This window comes from Rattus rattus, chromosome 16 (assembly GCF_011064425.1).
Source record: "Rattus rattus isolate New Zealand chromosome 16, Rrattus_CSIRO_v1, whole genome shotgun sequence".
NCBI classification, from domain to species: Eukaryota; Metazoa; Chordata; class Mammalia; order Rodentia; family Muridae; genus Rattus; species Rattus rattus.
In genome coordinates, this window is record NC_046169.1 from 10,731,420 (window position 1) to 10,751,500 (window position 20,081).

Here is a 20,081-nt window from a genome sequence, read left to right on the forward strand (position 1 = left end):
TGTCACGTATGCCAGGCTGGCCTTGAACTATGTTGATGAAGATGAGCTGATCCTCCTGTCTTCACCGCCCAAGTGCTGGGATAGCAGCAGCATGCTCTCAGCCCAGCTGCGACTGACCCCAGAGCCTACTGCACACTAGACAGGCTCTCTACGAACTAAACTGCATCTTCAGCCCACAGACTTTTTAATTTCCCCATTTTTTTAACTTGTTTGTTTTAACTGTACATAGCCCAGGCTCTGCCTCTAACCTCCGGAAGCCTGGGATTATGGGCATGCACCACCACGACACCTGGGCTGAGTCTGGATTGTTTTTGGTTTTTTGGAGATATGGTCTTGCTACACCTGGCTCTGGCTGGTCTGGTGCACACTGAGCCATCCAAGTTGGCCTCCAACCCAGGATCCCTTTCCTTCCTAGATGTTCCCTGATCGGCGGGGCTTTGCAAACATTAAGGGAAGCCAGTGGGGTTATGAATGCCTGTAATCTCAGAACTTGGGATCAGGACGTCAAGGACAGCCTTGGGTTACAATGGGGTCTGAGGGCAGCCTAGACTACCAGACCATCCATGCCTGGAAGGAAGGAAGGAAGGAAGGAAGGAAGGAAGGAAGGAAGGAAGGAAGGAAGGAAGGAAGGAAGGAAGGAAGGAAGTTTAAAGGAAAGGGAGGAAGCTAAGTGATTAACCTCTTCTACACTCAGCCCTCCCCTTCTTGCTTACTTCCCTGTCAGTGAGGATTTGCAAAGCATCAGCCGTGTACCACATATGCCAGCATACACACACACACACACACACACACACACACACACACACACACACACACACACACACTTACTCACTCACTCACTCAGGTTAATAAAGTGACCGAGACAACCTTGGTCCTGAAGCAGTGCCCAGGCTTAACTGTGCATCAGATGCATATATCAGATGTAAAGTATCACTAGGTTTGGTAGCTTCCATGGGACCTAACCAAGGGCTCCCTGAGGGACATGGCTACCAAGACAGGGTCGTCTTGCTATATAATAGTCCTGACTGGCCTTTAACTCTGCCCTCAGCAATCCTTCTGCCTTGACTTTGTGAGTAGCTGGGGCATCGGATGTGTTACACTCTAACTGACTAGGAAGCAAGCCTTTTGTTTGTTGGCTTTCTCTTTTTCCTTTTTCTTTCTTTTTTTCCTTTTTTTTTTTTTTTTTTTTTTTTTTTTTTTTTTTTTTTTGAGACATGGCTCCATGTAGCCAAGGCTGGGCCTCAGCTCACTCTGTAGCTAAGGGTAACCCCTTCATTCGGATCCTCCTGTTTTCATATACCCAGTGCTGGGACTATTATTACCTGCACGTGTCACCAAGCAGGTTTTAAGAAGTCCTTTTTAAACAATTAATTTATTAATTCTCCCCCCGCAACCTTTATGTATGTAGAGGTGGAGGAGTGTTAGTTGTGGGTACATGTGTTCTACGTGGAGGTCCAAGGACAATCTTTGGGTGCTGTTCTGGATACTCTCCCATTCTGAGAGGTCTGCTGGGGTTACAGACCCCCTACTGCATCCAACACAAAGGGATCTGAACCTGGGTGTTGGTGGACACAGGAAGTGCCTTTATCCACTGAGCCTTCTCTCCCGAGCCCAGGAAGCAGATTTGCAGCCATGAAATATGCACTTGCTGTGGAATGCCTCCATGCATCCCTCTTGTTGCAACTGACTGAGAGAAAGGAGTCCCTTAACCTAGGCTCTTTACCCAAAGAGATTTCCAAGCTCTAGCCCATCCAACCAGAACAAGGAAAGAAACAGTGGAAGAAAGAGACAAAATATCATTGTTTGCACAAAAGGCTAGGATACATGCAGCAGTCTGTAAAACTGTTACTAGAAGCAAGTAAATGAGCCTAGACAGATACAAACTATCATGCACTGGGCCAGCGTCACTTATTAACTACAAAAGAAGACACAGTAACTGCTTGGCAGAAAGCAAAGCGTTCCGCAGTCAGGAACCGACTCCACCGCTATCAGCCACATCTGGAGGTGTGCGGTCCTTTCCTTCCTAGCAAGATGCTAGGCCTGACTCTAAGCTGCACTTTTATCGATTCAGACAAAAATTGAAACTGTGTTCCTTGAACAATCCCATAAAATATCTGGTTTGTTTTCTTTTTTTGTCATGGTCAATAAAGATTAAAGGGTTGAGGATCTGTTGTGGGTGCCAGGCACTCAAGGATATGACAGTAAGTACCACACTTAGCCAAGCCCAGTGCTGCAGGCCCGATATCCCTGGAGCACAAGAGGGGCCATTTGGTTGTATGTCTCCTGGCTAGGGTTTGAAAGGTCCTGAGGTTCAAACCTTAGCACTACAAATAAATGAATGAACAAATTCATCCCCCCCCTCTCAGTTTTGGGCTAGGTTCGAGTCAGGGTCGGAAAACTCTAAAAGATGTTACTGGGACATTTGAAAGAACTGGCGTATGGTGGTGGATGGGCTCACCAGGCCCCACTCCTCCCTGAGATCTGTACAGTTATTGGTGGCTTGTTGGGGCACACTGTCTTCAGTGGTGCCACCTTTGATTGGCAAGGCAGCCATGCTCTTGTGACCCTTCATGCATGCTCATATAAAAACCCCAAGGAGACGCACCGGACCACTACAAATCAAAAACTAAAGAGCTGAAAGCCAAAGGCAGAGGAGGGGAGATCCTGAGAGGTGGAAGATGGAGAGAGAGGAAAATGGAGTCAATATGGCCAGATTGTATTATATGCATTGTGAAGATGTTGTAATGACACCCATCGCCCTGTACAGTTGATACTTGCCAATAAAACAGCCTAAAAGATTGCTATACACACCACTGGGTCACAGGTTCCTACCGAGATTCAATTTGTCCAAGTTCTATAAGAAATTCTTACAGAAATTTTGTTGCAATATTAAGGGGTGGGGGAGGCATCAGATACAGAATGCCTGACTGTGAACACCCAGGAAACATGTGAGGACACAAGACCCCGAATGGAGGAGCCCTGGCAGGTGACTCAAGGGAGTGATGGACACTCCTTGTCCTATACCTGACTCCATGGTCGCTGATGTTTTCAAGCTCAAGTCTTTCAGAATAAACTAGCATTGTAACATACCAAAGGGATACGCAAGTGCCTAGCTTTTCTCTACCTGAATTTGAATCATCTATAAAGCGACAAGAAATGTGTACACAAGATGTCACAGAGAGTAACCTGGTACCTGCTACCAAGCCTGATAACCAGACATCAATCCCTGGGACCCACAGACAGAAGGAGAGAAGTGATCCTGAAAGCTGTCCTTGGACACACACACACACACACACACACACACACACACACACACACACACACACACAGACACAGACGAACATGCACATACATGCACACACATTCCTCTGCTAACACACTAAACTAAATATAGTCATAAGAAAAGAATGTTTTTAACAAGACACGATGAAGGAAAGAAAAAGATGCATTCATATTCCCAAACCAATACAGGAAGCATTATGTGTAAGTGCGACAAGAGAACTGGAAGCAGTGTTTAAAGAGAGCTGGCACTTCCAGGCTTTTGAGTCTCAGTAAAATGTCCTGGCTGGAAGGAAAATGACTGGTGATAGGGGTGGAGTCGGGAGCAGCGGGGGTGGGGCCAGGAGCAGAACCTAAAAGCTGCTCCTAGGCCACAGGCCATCTCAGCTAAACAACCTTAGCCAGTCCAGAAACCCGAAGGCAGTGTGCAATGATAAAACTGTTTGCCTGTTTTAAACGGGGTGTGTGTGTGTGTGTGTGTGTGTGTGTGTGTGTGTGTGTGTGTGTGTGTGTGTCACTCCGTAGCCCAGGCTAGCCTCAAATGCACATCCCCCTACTTCAGCTTTCTAAGGACTGGCATTACAGGAAGGTGCTACCACGCCTGTCTTTAAAACTTTATTTACAAACAGAGGCAGCTGGCAGGCTTTGGCCTGCAGCTGGCTACCCTGATCTCAGATAGACTCACAGTCATGAGTAGAAGTGAGATCGGCTGGCTGCCTCTGGCCACTCTTCCTTCTGTCGGCCACCAGCCATGCAGATTCTGCTGAACTGCATAGGGCAAGCCGGGGCTGGTGCAATCTCCAGATGCAGCAAGCCTCTGACCTCAAAGAGACTCTTAGGCAACAGCCGGTACTCACCCCAACACCTGCTCACCTGCCCACGACTTGTGGCTAGCGAGCTAGAAGCAAGGGCACCATGAAAGCTTGTCAGGCATCTAGGCATGGTGGCTACACACCTATAACCCAACACTTGGAAGACCGATAAGGGAAGATTATGAGTTCAAGGCCAGCCTGATCTACATAGAGAGAACCTACCTAAAAACTAAGCACATCACACCAAACCCACCAACAGTCTGTTACGCGAATACGCCTGCTATGGAAGGCTGACAGGAACAGGCGAACACACAACAGCAGCCGCCTGCCTAGCAAGGAACCTTAGCATCTGCAAAGAAGAGGTGCTAAGGAGCTGGACTCAAGGAGATGCCCAGGAGCAACAGTGACATCATCACAAAAAACAATTCCTGGCGAGAGAGATGACTCAGTGGGTAAAGTGACGGCCATGCAAGGGTGAGGATCTGAGTTCAAATCCCCAGAACCCACCTAAAGCCAGACACGGATAGGTGTCTAATTCCAGACTCCTCTGGGGAAATGGGAGGTCAAGACAGAAGGATCCTCTGCTGTGACATGGATAAACCGGGGCTGTGCTCAGTAGCCAGGGGACCTGTGGCCCTGAAGGGCACTGTAGCTCAATAAAGCTACAGTAGAGAAAGTTCTGGATTCCCCACGGCATCCCTGCCTACCCGATCTAAGGGTAGGTGAACCAGGGAAAATATGTCTACTCTGTAATTTATAGAGAAAAAAATACTCAAAAAGGGAAGCTGAACTTTGGTCCACAGTCTATGTGCTGGGACCAAGCTGGGGAGCCACACGCTTGGCTGAAGGGCTGAATCCAGAGGCGGCTGGATACCCCTGGGCGCTTCTGGGGGAAGGAAACTCACTTCCAACCTGTAAGGCAGACTGGATCTGAGCCTTTCCGGGACAGAGGGAGGGAGGAACCCCCTGGCTTCTGCGTGGCTCCCTTTCCTGCACCTTGTGGCAAGGTGCTGGCCGGTGGCTTCCAGCCTGCCCCTGCTCCACCTGCCTGAGCTCCAGAGAGCTGCTAAGTTCACAAATCACTTTGAACCACTGCCTTCCAGCCAAGACCCCTTGGTAACATAAAGAGACTCCTCATGTGTCACACCGCCATTGCGTGTCACATGGTGGAGGTGACACTCCCAAGAGAGCTTTCTTGTCAGGGCACCCTGTGCCGCCTAGAAGTCTGATTAATCTGCTGCCCAGGACCTGGAGGCAACTGCAGTCAGTGTCCATCACAAGAACCATGCAGGATCACACAGAGAAGACCACTCCGGCTAGACACAAGGAGTTCAGTGCTGAAGACTAAAGCCAGCATCTTTTATATGGTAGGCACATGCTCTCCCACTGAGCCACACCCCAGCCCCTCATTGGGGGATTCTAGGCAGATGCTCTACCACTGGACCACACTACCAGCCCCTCACTGGGGGATTCTAGCCAGGGGCTCTACCACTGAGCCTCACTCCAGCCCCTCACTGGGGGATTCTAAGCAGGGGCTATACCACTGAGCCACGCCCCTAGCCCCCAGGGTAGGCTTAATTGAGTCTGAGGTCAGCTCAGGTAACATGTGGCCCCTGGAGCCCATCTCAGAAAGAACAACAAAAGCTGTGTTTATCAAAGAGCTTGTTCCTATTAAGATCTACATTTTTACAAAATCATGTGTTGTTGGCCTCATGGAGACTGAATTTATGCAAGGGACCTAGGGTGAAATAGCCTTTTCTTTGTTCAGTCAGACCCTCAGTCCTGGTGAGGTCGCCATCACTCTGGCGTATGGTGTTATAAAACCACATGTGGGCATGGTGGAGGGAGTGATTCCCAATGTGAGCTATACAGTGGGGTAGGTAATGTGGCCACTGACCACCACAGGCCCACAGCTTTGGCTCGGGTCTGCATTGCAGTGAACCCTGAAGAAGGTGCTTATCAAGTCCTGCCTGGTGAGAGATCAAAGTCAGGGGCAGGCACTACCATCGGACCATCCGGCCATCTGACCATCCGGCAATCCGGCCATCGGCTATCTGGCCATCTGACTATCGGGCAAGCCCCTCATTCCCTTCGCAGACTGAGCGTCGAAGCAGCTGTGACTCTAGCTGGCGTACATTATGTTAGACACCATGGGGCTTACGCTAAATCTGCAATAACTGGGCTGCTGAGAAGGCTCTGGAGGTTACAACAAAAACAAAAAAACAAAAACCATGCTCACCTTGCAAGCCTCTTGACCTGAGCTCTCTTGCTAGGAGCCAGGGTGGAAGGAAGCAGGGATCCTGAACCATCCTCCGACCTCCACACGTGTGCTGTGGCGACACACACACACACACACACACACACACACACACACACACAGAGGCACGCACAGAGGCATATACTCACACACATACAATAATAAATAAAATAAATTTTAAAAGGCCTCAAACTGACAACACGATTTAAACAGCACAATGGGTCTTACTAGGAATCGGAGGCTTCATTGAGACTGGATCATCTATGTAGCCCAGGCTGGCCCACTGGTCCATAACTCAAGACCCTCCTCCTTCAACTACCCAAGTGACCAGGCCATGTTCTACCACATCTGGCCAAATCCAGGTTTTTGGTTTGGTGTGGTTGGGGGATGTGATGTGTGTTCTGGGAAAAGGTCTTTTGTTTGTTTGAAACAAAGCTTCCCGGAGCTTGTGTCGGCTTCACACTTGCTATATAGCCCTCCTCCACGTCTGCAGTGCTGGGTTACAGGACCCTGTACTCTGCACCAGCTTCCTGCTCCCACAAGTGCACCCACTCCCTCTGGCTCGCTCCCTCTCCTCAACTCCCCACCCCCAATTAGCTGGCAACGTTCAGCCGGGAAGCTAGAAACTTAGGAGAAATGATGCTTTAAAAATGACGACATAGTCTCCAAGCCAGTTACAGCAGGGCCCATTTCCAGGGAATCAAAGTAAAAGCATTTTTTTTCTATAATCCTCTCATTTTAATATGAAATGCCTTAAATGCAGGGTAATTATGGAAATGAGGCATGGCTGCAATTTGAGTTGCCATTAATTTAGCAAGTTTATCCCCCGACATTCACGAGATGCAAAAACAACAAATACGATCACTGGTCTCCAAACCCCACCTCCTCTGCTTTCATTTCTGCTTTTTAAAGCAGAGCCCAGTCTTTTTCCAAAAGCATCAAATATGGCCCCGTTATGTCCCTACGTGGTCTATATCTGCTCAAAAGCTTCCGTACGCTCAGTACAAACTCAGTTAAGTTGCATTACAAGACCAACGACATCCTTCCTATGGACCGAAAATTATATACCACATAATTACTGTAAGTTACAGAGACAGACAGACAGCTATGAACTGTTGGCTGTGGTGGTGTGCATCTGTGATCCCAGCAGTAGAGAGGTGGAGGATCAGCTCAAAGTCATCCTCGGCCACAGAGGAAAATGGAGGCCAGCCTGGCCTTCATGAGATCCCATCTTATCAAGAGAGAATTTATAAAACTCTTGCTCCTTAGCCCAGGAGTCTTCAGTGCACACTGAATAGATTACGTTTTTAGCACAGATTTGTAGTGCCAGCTCCCAATTGACTACAAACATCTCTGCAAACCTTTTTGTTTGGGTATTTTGGAGAGGAGACAGGGTCTCCTGACCTGGCGCTCACTATGAGGCTAAGACTGGCTGGGAACGCCCGACCCTGCCTCTGCCCACCAGGCCGCAGGTGTGCGCCATCACACCTGCTTTACACAGCCCTGAGAAGGAAGTGGGGCTTTGATTGAGCTGGGCCCTAGGCCCCCACAGACCTTCTGAAAGGAACTTTGTAACCAGAGCACAGTGTAGCAGAACTGACAAGCCTGACGCCCAGCAGCAGGAAGTCTTTCCCTAGCAGCCCGCTGCATTGCAACTCCTGACCCCAGGATTGCCGGGGTAACAGCTCTCCCTCCCTGCCTCCCAGCATGCTGCACTCCAGCCCTCCTCCACCAAACCCAAGTCACCCAGCCACTCCTGTGGATCTTCACTCCACGGCCCTGGGACCAGTGGGACCGTCCCCGCTCCCAGGTGGCTGGCCTCTGCTGCCCTCCTAGTCTCCTTCCTTCTGGGTTATGCCAGGTCGCCTCCAGGCAGACACCGGATAAACGAAACCCCAGTCCCCACATGGTCCAGCTGTGGCTCCTGGTAAGAGTCAGAGAAGATACCCTTTCTTCTAGCAACCGGCAAGATAAAGCAGTGCTGTGCGCCGACATCCATTCCTAACAAACCTGCGGTCACCCAGCGGCTCCCTGGGGGTCTAGGAGGCCCCAGGGTGGGAGACTGCAGGGAAAGAGGGATGCTGTGGTCAACCTGGTGAAGCTAGGCAGTGAGGAGAAGTCCAAGGAACTGTCTGTCTTCCTGGAGGCAGGCGTTTTCAAACGGATTTCAACATGTCCAGCTGCTAAGTAGTTGCTCAATGACTTAACTAATTGACTACGGTCACCTGACCAGCTGGAAACGGCAAAGAGCTGTCAAGTATCTTTTCATAGGGCTGAAGCAAGTCTTTGGGTAGCAAAGTGGCCATGACAACTGGTTATATTTTACCAGGATGTGAGTCTAATTTGCTGTGATCTGTAACATCTGTCCTCCCTGAGGCAAAGCCCCTCAGTCCCTCTGACAGTCCGCCCCTCTGCTGTATGTGTGTGTGTGTGTGTGTGTGTGTGTGTGTGTGTGTGTCTCCCTTTCCCACACATACACACAGACTTGCCCTATGCACACAAAATCTAATCTGATAGACAGTTTTGTCTCCTGATAGCCATACCAAATACCAGTAAGAGGCGGTTCAGACCAAACAGAAAAGATAACAATCAAACTGAAATTCGATCCGATCTCTGTGGCCTACACCCATTTGCAGGTACGATAAAGGGAAGGTCTGCTAGTGTCTCCAGATTCAGTCTTAGGAGAAACTGTGGCACCTGCTGGGGACAAATGAACCTGATCTTTCAATGCATCACTCAGCGAGTGAGAGTGAGATGCATGGAGAGTAGACTTGTGTCCTCCGGGGCTAGGGTGGCTTAGTGGGGACACTGCTTACTGGATAAGCACAAGGACCTGAGTTCAATCCGGAAAGACTTAGGAAACACCGGGGTGGGCTTGTGATTTCAGTGCATAGATCAGAGAGAGGGGAGGGTCCCTAGGACCAACAGCCAGCTGAGCTAGCGTAATTGATGAGCTTCAGAATCCAGGTTCTGTGAGAGACCCTGTCCAACAAAAGAGGAGGGGGAGGGGAGGGGAGGAGGGGAAGAGAAGAATGACATGCAAATCCTAAGGAACAACACTGAAGGTTGGTCTGTCCCCATTACTCATACACATGTGCACGTGTACCCCCATATACAGGTGCACGGACACACACGCACACAAGAGACAGAAGGCAGAGAAGCCCATGACTTTGATTCTAGTCACTCCAGAGTGAGGAATCAGACCATCATGGGGCAGTGGAGTTCTGAGTGGGCACTGCCAGCGGGAGAATTCACTGTTCACTTCTTAGGTGACCTTTCTCTTCTCTAAAGGGATCCTTACCTTTCCCAGGCAACTCCACACCTATGATTTGCTTCTAGACTGAGCAGAACTGGGGAGGAAGATACAGGCTGGCTGTAAGACAGCAACCGTGGATTCCCGGTGCGGAAGTTCAGTACTCAGTGTTTGTATTTTTACTTTGTTTCTTCAGAACTGGGGAGCCAATCTGATCCCTTCCTGAGCCTAAGCAGAGGACTCCAGAACAAACGCTCTCCTGCTGCTGCAAATGCATCTTTCAAGTTTAACAATCAATCTCAACATAAATAGTAAAAGCAAACATAGAGACACCGCCACCAACACACACACATGCGCACACACGCGCGCGCGCGCACACGCACACACACACACACACACACACACACACACACACACACACACACACGAGCGCGCGCATGCGTGTATGCACACTGAGGTCCACCCAAGGAGGAGGCTGAATCAAACCCAAAACACAAATATGATCTGGTGATGCAGGCCTATCATCCCAGATACTCTGCAAAAAGACGCAGGAAATTCAAAGTTCAAGGCCAGCCTGGATAATCTAGTAAGAAGCTGTCATAAAATAAGAAATGAAGAGGGCTGGAGCGTGTGGCCCAGTGGTAGAGCCCCTGCCTAGAATCCCCCACTGAGGGGCTGGGGTATGGCTCAGTGGTAGAGCCCCTGCCTAGAATCCCTCAGTGAGGGGCTGGGGTGTGGCTCAGTGGTAGAGCCCCTGCCTAGAATCCCCCAGTGAGGGGCTGGGGTGTGGCTCAGTGGTAGAGCCCCTGCCCAGAATCCCCCAGTGAGGGGCTGGGGCGTGGCTCAGTGGTAGAGCCCCTGCCTAGAATCCCCCAGTGAGGGGCTGGGATGTGGCTCAGTGGTAGAGCCTCTGCCTAGAGGAGCAGTGAGGGGCTGGGGGCATGGCTCAGTGTTTACTTAGCACATGCACAGCCCTAGGTTTGGACCTCAGTTCCACAGAGGCATACTCCCTGTGTGCCTGGCAGCTCTGGGTGGTTCTCCACCCAAGGATCACACACAACATACCAAGACCAGCTTGTCAGGAGACATGTTCCCTAACACCAATAACTGAAAGTCCTGAAGGTTGGAAAGGATATGCATCCAGCACGCTCCTGTGTGGGAAATGCCTAGGAGAGTGTGCGGTGTGTACAAATGTCATCCATATATAGATGGCTGTCACTGTCAGCTATCCTGAGGGTGGCGTAGAAGGCAGCTGAGGACTGGGGCTGCTTTGGGAATCAGTGTAGGCGCTCACAAGGGACAAACCTGCCAAGCATGGTTAAGTCAACAGAACCGGGGGTTGGGGATTTAGCTCAGTGGTAAAGCGCTTGCCTAGGAAGCGCAAGGCCCTGGGTTCGGTCCCCAGCTCCGGAAAAAAAAAACGGGAAAAAAAAAAAAAAGTCAACAGAACCGGAATGCAATGGTTGAATTTGCTGTTATGGTATGCACCCCCACACTTGGCCCTGTAACCTCAAATATTAGTGTTAAAACTGGCTAACAAAACAAGAGACAGGCACAGGACACTGCCATTATTTCCAAGTCACAGGAAAAAAAAAATTGTGTCTCAGAGCCAGAGAGAGGGCTCTGGCAGCCTTAGGACCCGACCTCAGTGCCCAACACCCAAGCAAACGCTGGGTGCCCTGCTGCACTCCAGTAACCTCAGTGCTGCAGAGCTGAGACAGGAGATTTCCAGGACTTGCTAGCCAGCCAGTCTAGCCAAACTGGCAGGTTTCGGGATCAGTAAGGATCCTGTCTCACACAATGGGGTGGGGAGTAATAAAGATCATATTGAAGGTCGCCCTCTGAACCCAACATGTATGCATGCTCTGGCCTGCCCCACATACACACATGCATGCATGCACACACACAGAGCACACTCACACACAGGCACTCATGTGCACACACTCACACACACACACAGGCACTCATGTGCACACACACACACACAGGCACTCATGTGCACACACTCACACACACACACACAGGCACTCATGTGCACACACACACCACACACACACACACACACACACACAGAGCACAGGGCATTCTGTACCCATGTAAAGGGTTTCGGGACTAAGCGGTTAAGTCATTCCCTGCCAGCTAAGCCACCATGCTCAGACACGCAGCCACTATACATGCCAGCTCCTGAGAGACAGATTTCCAGGCACTGCACACACCGACATCACTTAAAAAATACCAGCGTCGGCCTACTCAGGAGACAAACAAGAACACTAAGGGTTGAAACTTTGTTCACAGGGGGGAAGACAATTCTGTGTGAAAGAAAGCCTTGTCTTTAAAAGGCAGTGAGCAGGGCTGGGCAGATGGATCAATGAGTAAGAACATTTGCCCCACAGCAGGAGGATGTCAGTTTGAATCCCCAGCACCCAAGTAAAAAGCCAGGTGTGGTTTCCTGCTGCTACAACCCCAGTGCTGTAGGGGTGGAGACAGGAGGATGACTGGGGCTTCCTGGCTGCCGACCCAGCTCCAGGTTCAATCTAACTCTTCCTCAGGGAATAAGAGAAGAGTTGGTCAGAGCAGGACCTCAGTGGCCTCTTTCTCTGGCTCCTGCGTGTGCACCTCCGTCCCCAACAATAATAATGAGGCAGGAGTGGCTGGGACAAGAACCCTGAGAAGAGAACTATGGATTGAGAACAAGTTGAGTTTCAGGAAAGAGCCCCTAAGGAGGTCTGTCAATTTCTCCATTTCTCAGGCCCAGGAATGCATTTAATGACCTACTAACTGTCCCTCCAAGAAATCTGCCCTTTTTCTCCCTTTCCGTGATGGGGGCGGATCCCAGAGACCTGCAGGAGCTACAGAAGCGCTCTCCCACCCAGCTACATTCACAGCCCCAGTGCACTTCACAAGGACACAGGGAAATGAAGGTCGAATTCCCTCTCACACCCTAATAGGATGAGTCACTGTTGGGGTTCAAAGTTATTCAGTACGGAATCTATAACATGTCTGGATCCTGGGAAGGCAGACATACAAAGCAAGTACTCCAGACCTGGGAATGACCCCAGCAAAGACTCCACACTAACGGTGCTTGTAAATGTTGAGTAATGAGTCGGACACACTCACACCTGACTGTGAACCTTGTCAAAGGAACACCAGTGAGCGTTAGAAGCAATTACCGAATAGAAAAAGAAACTGCTGGGAGGAAGTAATTAACACAGCTTTCTCCTAGTACCTAGGATCTTAAAGTCCTGCGCCCCTGAGGGTGACAAGGGCCTGGGAGTAATGGGAGCTTGGAGGAGGGGAAGGAAGGCACGTGTTGAAATGCCACAGGGCATTGTCCTGGGAACTGGGCCAAATGAGGGACGGACCTGTGTTTCCCACCATGTTCTGGAGGTAAACTGAGGCACGGCACTAAGCCTCTGCTTCCAGACATGTCTTTAAAGCATAGACGGCCCCCTACCCCCAGCCCCCAAGGCAGCTCAGCATATAGCCCTGCACCACATACCTCCCAGGTAACACCCTCCCAGGTAGGAGTGGGACAACTCATCAGTCCTTCCTTCCACGTCTAAGCCAAGAGTGAATACTGGGTCCTGACCTATGGCGTCAGAGACAGGAGCATACCTAGCATTGTTCAGACCAGCAAAGGTCAGAAGTGACCCTGGGGGTTCTGGCTAAATGGAGTCAGGGCTGACTACGATGGGCTAGAGAAGTGTGGTGCTAGTTCAGGCTGGGTGGTATCTCATGGCGCTGGCCAGGGTTTAGGTCAGGGTGTGAACATGGAGGAGTGGGGAGTGTTTCAGAGCTGGGAGGGTCTGGAGTTGACCCAGAGCTGGTAAAGATGGAGATCGGGGTGAGCTGATGGTCTCAAACCATCCCAAGTCAGAGATGACCTCTGGTGACTTGGCAGTGTGAGATAAGTGTTGGGGTGGCCCAAGGGCCTTCAAGTTAAGTAAAGTCAGGGGCAACTACTTCTGACTGGTAACATGGGGGTCATGGGCGACCCCAGGTATTGAGACCAGGTAGGATCAGGGATAACCCGTGTTCAGAAAGGGTTGGGAGATCATGGGCAACCAGCTCCAACATGGGAGGGATGGAAAACTTATGGGGTAGGGGAGTGTGTGTGTGTGCGCGCGTGTGTGTGTGTGTGTGTGTGTGTACACATATGAGGGCGGGTTTAGCGTGGACCCAAGTGTTCTGGCCTGTCCATGCTCAGGGTGACAGGATTTCAGTCTGAGCAGGGTCTGTGTTTGGCCCTACCAATCAGTCGGGACCATCCAGGGACCAGAACCCAATTAGTTAACTGGGGAGTCAGGGTTAGTTGGGTCGTAATTAAGATCAGGATAACCACGGGGTCAGAGCCAAGTGAAGGTCGAGATCTCCGGTAACTTACGGATCAGGCTTAGCAGGGCCGGGTGGGAGAGAGATCAGTGTAACCAGGGGTCAGAACTAGGTGGGATCAAGACTGGGAGATGGCTAGGGAGTCAGAGCGGGATAGAGTCGAGATTAGAGGGGCTAGGGCCTGGCAGGATCGAGATGGTGGAGGGAGTGACCAGGGGTTAGGACCCGATCAGAACGAGAAGAGATTTGGGAAACGACTCAGGGGCAAGGCCAAGCTGAGGCGAGTTCAGGCTGGGCAGGGTCAAGATCAGAGGGTGACAAGAGGCCAAGCTACGCGGGATGGAGGAGGTCGGAGGATATTCAGGGGGTTCAGGTCAGGTCCGGAGAAGGGTGACCCGGAGGTGGCGAGGTACTCACTGTTGGGGCAGCTGCAGGGCGGGCGCTCCGCGCCTCTGGAAGGCCCCGTCCACGAAGACGCCGTTCTTGCCGAGACAGCGAAGATAGAAGTGAGGCTCCTGGAAGCTGAGCTGCAGGTGGCGCCGGGAAATGAAGCTCGACAGGCCCATGTTCAGGTCCACCGAGCCCTGAGACGAATTGCGGCCGATGGTGACGCTGGGTTGCCGCATCAGAAACTCGAACTCCCGACCCTCCAGGCGCGCCAGAGCCGGCCCGGGGCTCTGGCGCACGGAGGCAGCGGCGGCGGCCACCAGGGCGGGCGCGGTGGCGGTGGCAGTGGCGGCGGTGGAGGGCACCGGCTCGGGGCCCGGTACGGCGGGCAGCGCGGGCGGCCCCGGCGGAGGTTGCGCCGGCGGCGGCGGGGACGCTGTGGCCGGGAAGGCGGCGGCCGCGGGCCGCGGGCACATACAGCACGGGGCTGCAGGGAGCCGAGCGCAGCGCCAGCAGGGCGCGGGCGCCGCTGTCCTCGCCGACTTCGGCCATGTTCGCGCAGCTCCGAGCGGCTCCGGTGGCGGCCGAGGCGGCGCGGGGCGGGGCGGGGCGGCGCGCGCGGAAACCCGGGCTGGATTGCAGCGCGGAGCGGAGCCAGGACGCTGCAGGACCCTCACGCTGCGCGCGCAGCTTCCACTCGAGGTGGGCGGGTGCAGAGAGGCATAGAGCCCCTCCAGCCCCTGAAGTGCGTGGGATGGTGCTTGGTCCTATCAAGTTTTTAGAGGTGTCCTATTGGGACTGGAGTTTCAAGTCTAAGGATGGTCTCTGCGTCTTGCTGATCGCTTCTGCATGGCTGCTTTTTCTGTGCTATGCTTTATTTTTTTGAAGGTGGGGTGTATAATGTTGCAAATTGCATTTTATTCATTCATGTATTTACTTGTGGTTCTTCACCACGTGTTTTGTGTGTGTGTGTGTGTGTGTGTGTGTGTGTGTGTGTGTGTGTGTGTGGTCAGAGCAGACAGTTTTCAGGAGTCTATTCTCTCTTACCTTGTGGGTTCTGAGGACGAAATTCAGGTCGACAAGCACCTTTACTTACTGAACCATCTTGATTGTTTTGAGATCCTGTCTCATACCAAGGCTGACCTGGTTCTGAATACCTAGACCAGGCTGGCCTCAAATTCATAATCTTCCTGTCAGGCCTCCTGAGTGTAGCTATTAACGTGTGTGCCAGCAAGCCTAGCCCTTTAAATTAATTAATTAATTCATTTTTTTTTTAGACAGGGTCTATGTATGTATGCATGTATGCTGTGTAGTCCAGACTGGCTTCCAATTGATGACCAACCTGGTTCAGGCTCCCCACTTCTGGCTGGAGTCATAGCTGTGCACCACAACTGGTTCCCCTTGTTCCTTTTAAGTTTTGCTGGTTCCTAGGAACTATGGACACCCTGGAGATGAACCGTAGTCAAAAACATTTAAATGGTGAACTTGGCACCATGTGAATCCCTTGAGAACTTAAGGTCCTGCACGGTATGCTAATTCACTCAAGTCTTCCCCTAGGACCAGAGTACATTAACTTTCGGAAGCGCGCGTGTGGGGAACGCACACTTACCCCACACACACGATGTTTCACATTTAATAACGACTATGAAGGAGCTGGTGCAGTTGGTAAAGTGCCAGGAGTGGAGAGTTCATTCCTCAGCACGGACTTCTAAACCCATTGAGAGCTTCTATCATCCCAGCGCTTTGGGTAAAAGGTTGACAGCTAGATCCCTGAAGCTCATTGGCCAGCCTGCCTAGCCAATCAGAGAGCTCCACGTTCTTAGTGAAACACTTTCAAAACAAAAACAAAAACACTAATAAAACTGGGAGAAAGGAGTACACAATTGTTCGCTCGCTCGTGTGCATGCACATGCACCGGCACGCACAGACACACACGTGCAAACTCACACACAAAAGAATTTTTTAAAATAATGATTGGGAAAAGAAACAGACGCAGGTCCTGCCCTCAGTGAGCTTCAGGATGATACACACATGAATTAGTGTAATGGCCACTGTAGTGGTCACTGTAATGCTCGCAGCCATGCTGGGTGTGTGTTGACAGGGTGCATTCTAGGGTGAATGGCATAGTGTCCTGAGGGGGGGGGGCGGGTAGAAAGGAGGTTTGGCCTGCTTTCAATCCTTCACTTCCCTACTTATCCATTCTGGACCTAAGCCTATCACCGTAATAGAGCAGCGGTTTTCAATCTTCCTTACACTGGGACCCTTTAATATACTTTTTCATGTTGTGGTGACCCCCAACCGTAAAATGATTTCCGTTGCTATTTCTAACTGTAATTTTGCTGCTTTTATACATTATGATGTAATATCGGATATGCTGGATTTCTAATAAGCAAGTTCTCTGCGGGGTCGCGACCCATAGGTTGAGAAACATATTTTGTGTTTTACACTATCTAAATAAGTGTTTTTGAGAGGTGGGGGCAGAATCTTTTTTTTTTTTTTTTTTAAATTTAGGTTTGGCTTTTGTTGTGGCTTGGTATGTTTTTTATTTTGTTGTTTGGGTTTTTTTTGTTTTTTTGTTTTTTTGTTTTTTTGTTTTTGAGACCAGGTCTCTTGAAGCCTAGGCTAGCCTCCAGCTTGCTGTATAGCTGAAGTTGAACTCCCAATCCTCCTGGCTTCATCTTCAAATGCTAGAATTATGAGTGTGAGCCACCATGCCCTGCTCTGGTTTTCAGTTTCTCAGCACAACAGTTGAGTCCAAGGCCCCGTGCCTTCAAGTGCTTTGGGCAACTGAGGTATGCTCCACCTCTTTAAAAATATTATTATATTTTATTTATTAGGTAGAGGTCAGAGAGCAACTCTCCTTCCACCATTTGGGGCTTGGGGAATAAGACTTCAGTCCTACTTTGGTAGAAGCATCCTTATCCACCACAGCGTCATTCACAGACAGGTTTCACCTAGTTCTCTAGAATGGACTTATTCTTTTTTTTTTTTTTTTTTCTTTTCTTTTTTCGGAGCTGGGGACCGAACCCAGGGCCTTGCGCTTGCTAGGCAAGCGCTCTACCACTGAGCTAACTCCCCAACCCGACTGGACTTATTCTTATACTGCAAGCCAGACAAACCTTAAACCTGAGATCATCCCACCTCGGCCTATAGGGTATCTGGGTGAGAGCTCATGCCTGAGCCACCAGACCCGGCACAGGTACATACTCTTTGAGAAACTGTGGCAAAAGGACCTGATTTGGGGGGTGTGGGCAGTGGTGGTAGGTTGAGGGTCCTCTTCCCTAAATGAGGATACTTGAACCGAAGTCCAGAGAGTGAGCTGGCACTGGCTGGGGCTGAAGGCCAAGTGTGGGAGGGCAACTTCCAGCCAAGGAATGTGCATGGCAAACACCGGAAGTACCGGAAGTACTGTGCCCAGGAGGGATGGACGCGAGGTCACTGAGGTGGGAAAGAGTAACGGAGTCATCTGAATGATAAGCGAAAAGACCACGTTGGACTCTTGTGGATCTGTGTGGACCCCCCAAAACCATCAGAAGCGCACCCATGTGTTTGTAATGGAGTCACCCACGGTGCCATGGAGCGTGGCTAAACTAGGGGTCAGAGTGACCATAGATGGCTGATTTGGAAGCTGCTAGACCAGATAAAGCAGACTTAAGGAGAAAGATGGAGGAGAGCCAAGGGGTCTCGGAAATATGACACACACACACACACACACACACACACACACACACTTACTTTAAATTCAATATGAGACAGGTTAGTGGCACACACCTGTGATCCCATTGTTCAGTAATCAGAGGCAGGATAGTCTCCCAGGAATACAAGGTCACCAGGCCATCAACAACAAAGTGGTGGGGAGGGAGCCTGGGCAGCAAACTGCTTGTGGTGAAAGTGTGAAGACCTGAGTTTAAGCCCTAGAACCCTGCAGAGAGAAAAGGGCCTACTGGGGTGGGGAGTGGAGGGGAAGTGGGGGAGGGTGGTGGAAGTAGGGGGGGGCGCAGGGCAGGGGATGTACTTATAATCCCAGTGGTGGGATGGTGGAGACAGGAGGATTCCCTATTGGCCAGTCTAGCCCAATAGAGAAGATACTGTCTCAATGGAGGTGGATGTCATACCTAAGAGTGAGCGCTCTCTCTCTCTCTCTCTCTCTCTCTCTCTCTCTCTCTCTCTCTCTCTCTCTCTCTCTCTCTCGCTTGCTCGCTCTCAAATACATGCAGATGTATACATGCACACATGCATGAGAACATCCATTAGTATTACCATCAGACACAGAATGCTATTTCTGGGCATATCCAAAGGAAATGGCAGCAAGGCGTTCAGGAGATCTTTCCGTAGCTGTTCTCTCTAGTATAAAATATGATTATAAAATATTCATGGCAGTTTACCTCATAATAGTTAGAATGAGGATGTCCCTAAACCTCTAGGTCTACTACTGAGTGCTAGCATTGCAGGCATGCACCACAGTACACAATTTATGCAGGGCTGGGGATCAAACCTACGGCCTCATGCATACTAAACAAGCACTCTGCAAACTGAGCCACATTCCCAGCTCCTACAGCTCCACTTATATGAGGCCTAAAGAGCAGTTATATTCAAGAGAATAGTGTTTCCGTGGGGACAGAACTTCATTTTAGAAGGCTAGAAGGTTCTAGAGATGGACGGCGATGGTGGCTGCACAGTACTTTTTGTTGTTGTTTGCTTGCTTGCTGGCTCTCTTTAAGACAGCGTCTTACACTGTACCCCAGGCTAGTCTGGGATTCCTCTTATAGCTCAGGCTGGCCTTGGATTCACGGTAAATCCTTGTGCCTCAGCCTCCCTGGTGCTGGAATTACAAGCCACTGTGCCTGATGTTTGCAGAACAATGTGAACTTAGAATTTGTACGTGTGTGGGAGGGTGATGTATATACACCCGCATGTGCAGATATGCCCTGCCAGAGTTCATGGGAAGAGGTAGAGGACACTGGGGGTCCTGCACTGTCGCTCTCAGCTGTAGCTCCTTGACACACAGAACTTGGAGCTGGCTTGGTGGCTAACAAGCCCCAGCAATCTCCTGCCCCAGTCCCCATAGTATTGGGTGACAAGTGTGTGTCCAACCATGCTCAGATTTGGTGCTGGGGATTTGAACTCAGGTTCCTATGCTTGTAAACAGCGATGAGCTCTTACCCAATGAGCCACCTATCTAGTCCCGATGTGGATGTCCTGTGCCACTAAAACATGCTGAAAAGTGGCCAGTGTGACATGTTTCTGTAGATTTTACACCAACATAACTGAACCAGACTAGGCCAGAGAGGACAGGAGGGTTTCATTTAGGTCCTGTAAGGCTTTGGGGACTGGATGTGGTGGTGTACGTCTACCACCCTGGTATTTGGAAAGCAGAGGCAGGAGGATGGCTAAAAGTTCAAATCCAGACTGGTCTGGTACACAGGACAATTTAGGATTAGGATCTGAGCCTTAATAACAGAAAGAGGTAAAGCAGGAAGGAAGAGAAAGTAAATATCCTTCCTCTCTCCTTTCCTTCCTTCCTTCCCTCCTTCCTTCCTTCCTTCCCTCCTTCCTTTCTCCTCTTTCTCAGCCCAGAAGGAAGAAATGGCATAGTAATGATATCAGGAGCTCGCACAGCCAGCTCACCCTGACCTTGGCAAGTCTAGACATCTATTCAATTGTCTGCAGTTCCTTTTTCCTTAAGCAGTAATTCATTGGCTATATTGACAGCTACCATAGAGAGGCAAGAAAAGAGCCGGTTTGAAAAAGGGCCCTCGAA

General features: G+C 50.5%; 1 protein-coding gene across 1 annotated transcript in view; it reads right to left on the reverse strand.

Annotated features, from left to right (window-relative positions):
* The window catches only part of Foxk1 (forkhead box K1), a 58,414-nt gene extending 43,498 nt beyond the window's left edge, over positions 1–14,916 (reverse strand). The window contains 2 exon segments of the mRNA XM_032886726.1: positions 14,351–14,793; positions 14,795–14,916. Of these exon segments, the coding sequence (XP_032742617.1) occupies positions 14,351–14,793; positions 14,795–14,872 (521 nt within the window). The 5' untranslated portion in view covers positions 14,873–14,916.
* Positions 14,917–20,081: the final 5,165 nt, after the last annotated feature.